The 2858-nt window shown below is 36.1% G+C and overlaps 1 protein-coding gene across 1 annotated transcript; it reads right to left on the bottom strand.

Annotated features, from left to right (window-relative positions):
- Nucleotides 1-1822: 1822 nt before the first annotated feature.
- On the bottom strand, nt 1823-2773 carry LOC101585443 (olfactory receptor 7G2-like). Its single transcript, XM_004632874.3, has one exon. It carries the CDS (start codon nt 2759-2761, stop codon nt 1823-1825), a length of 939 nt encoding a protein of 312 aa, XP_004632931.1. The 5' UTR covers nt 2762-2773.
- Between the last annotated feature and the right edge of the window lie 85 nt (nt 2774-2858).

Raw genomic sequence — 2858 nt, 5'->3', positions numbered from 1 at the left:
AATGAGAAAGAAGGAGTCAACACAAATGACATTAAAAAAATATGGGCAGAAGTAATAGCAGAAAACTTCCCAAATATGAGGAAACAATCTAAATCATGCTTTCTAATAGGACTAGCTCATGCCATTTACATCCAATGTATAAAGATAGTACAAGTTATAATTAAAACAGAAAAAAATACAAGTGATACAATTTTCACTTAGCAAAGTAATATGAATTTCACAGTATTTGTTATAATACATAGTGTTGTCTTCAAACCAGTTATTCATATTACCAGATATATGCATGTAAAATTGAAAGAAGATAACAAAAACAAAAAAAACTATATAAGAATCGTTTCCCCTTTTTGTCTTCTTAATATGAGATTATTTCTGAAAATAGGGAATGTCTCTGGAAATCTCATCCTCATTCTCTTTCCCAAAAGATAAACATCCCAAAGAGGACCTCTGTGTTTACTGCCCTCAGTTCTTGGCTTCTAAAATTTTTCTGAGGTGCATCAAATTACCTTGAACTAGGTCTGGCAAGATCGCTCAACATGATTATTTGAATTATTTGGTCGACCGTAATGTTTTTATTTTTCTTCACTGGACTGAATTGATTCTTATAGACCCAGCTAAAAGTTTCATGTGTATGTATCAAATATGCAACAAAAGATGTTAAACTGGGTTCTTGAACAATGAAGCCAATTTTAGTAGGGGCTGTTGTTGCTATGTAAGCAATGTATTTATTGTTCATTCATTGTTGTGTTCATTCATTTATGAATTTAACAATCTCAGAATCATCTCAATCCATTACAATCATCTAAATTACAAGAAAAAGAGGAAAGAAGTGAGAAAGGTTTTAGATAGATATAGATATAGATATAGATATAGATATAGATATAGATATATACACACACCATACAAGATAGCTTCAATAATTGTACTGATTTGTACAGGTCTATTCAAAGGAACAGTTAATGCTAAAATTATTTCTTCTTTTTAGTTTTTTCACCAATTTTGCAAGCTTATATCTGTAATCTGAACAACTAATTTGAAGACAATAATATGCAATATAACAACTATTACTGGATTCCTATCATCTTGTTTAGTGAAATTTTGTATCATTTGAAATTATTTTTACTATTTTTATTCTCTTTAATTTCATTTATTTATTTATTTATTTATTTATTTATTTATTTATTTTAGTGGAACCAGGGATCGAACTCAGGCCCTTGTGCTTCCCACACAATCACTTATTCTACTGAGCTATCTCCCCAGCCCTTTATTCTCTTGAGAAAGATAAAAATATGTAAAGTTTACACAATGGCAGATCATAGTATGGCAAATGGTGTGACACATGACAAAGATATGTTCTACTCTGTAATAGGTTCACAGGATACAAATGTCACTGTTGCCCTCACAATAAGATTTTCATTAGAATTCATGTCGTGTAGTCCTGACTAAATGAACCAGAGGAAGTGGTTCTCTAGATATCATCACAGATTGATTAAATCCTGCACGGTCTAGCTTCCCTAATCTACCTCTTCTTATTTTGCTAACACTAGTTATGACACGTTAGGCTTTTCTTCCATGAAAATCGAGCTTAGAGAATCGAGCTTCTATGGAAATTACATTTAGAGAATTAAAATTGTGTGCCATACATAGAAGAGATGCTCTACAGCAAAGTCATGTTCAAGACAAGCTTAACTATACCTGGTCATTATGTCATCTCACCACATTAAGCCATTGTAATGACAAAAAAAATCATGCATTCTCCATAATCAGGAATCTTATTATTGTCACTTACCAAAGAAGCCCAATTTCAATGAATGCAACTGATGAATCATAAAAGAGAAGCTGCCCTACTAAGGAGTTTTCTCACAGCTTCCTTCATGTCCCTATTCCTCAGGCTGTAGATAAAGGGATTCAGCATCTGAGTGACAACTGAGTACATCACTGAAGCCACTGCGGTATTCCTGGTTGAGTCAGTAATGGCAGCACTGATGTACACCCCAAACCCTGTCCCATAGAACAAGGACACAACAGATAGGTGTGACCCACAGGTGGAAAAGGCTTTATACCTTCCTTCTGATGATGGTATCCTCAAAATAGATGACACAATACAAACGTAGGAGAAAATAATCCCAAACACAGGAACACCAGCAAATAGACTAACCACAAAATATACCAGGATATTATTAATGAGGGTATCAGAACAGGCGAGCTTGATAAGGGGAGCAAGTTCACAGAAGAAATTGGGGATTTCTAGGTCTTCACAGAAAGACAGCCATAATAACATCACAGTATGGACCAGGGCAGCTGCATTACTGATAAACACAGAGCCCAGAACCAGAAGAACACAGAGGCAAGGGTTCATGATGACTGTGTACCTCAGTGGGTGACAGATGGCCACAACGCGGTCATAAGCCATTATTGCAAGAAGAAAATTTTCCAAGACAGTAAAGACCATGACAAAATAGACCTGACTGAGGCATTCTGTGTAAGTGATGCTCTGATCCTGAGCTTGAATGTTCACCAGCATCTTTGGGATCGTGGTTGTGCTGGTACACATGTCCACGAAGGACAGGTTGGAGAGGAAGAAGTACATGGGAGTGTGGAGGTGTGAGTCAGAGCTGACGGCCAGGATGATGAATGTGTTTCCTAGGACGGTGACCAAGTACATGGCCAGGAACAGGCCAAAAATGAGAGTCTGAAGTTGTAGGTCATCTGTCAGTCCCAGGAGAAGGAATCCTGAAATGACTGTTTGGTTTCCGACTTCCATACTACTGATGAATCTCAGAGGAAGTGGAATAAAAAAAAAATAAAGTGCATGGACAGGCAGCAATAGCACTCAGGAATGTATTAGAAAATCATATATA

The sequence above is a fragment of the Octodon degus genome, unplaced genomic scaffold (genome assembly GCF_000260255.1).
Source record: "Octodon degus isolate 3935 unplaced genomic scaffold, OctDeg1.0 scaffold00050, whole genome shotgun sequence".
NCBI lineage: Eukaryota > Metazoa > Chordata > Mammalia > Rodentia > Octodontidae > Octodon > Octodon degus.
This window is presented reverse-complemented; position numbering and strand designations above follow the sequence as displayed.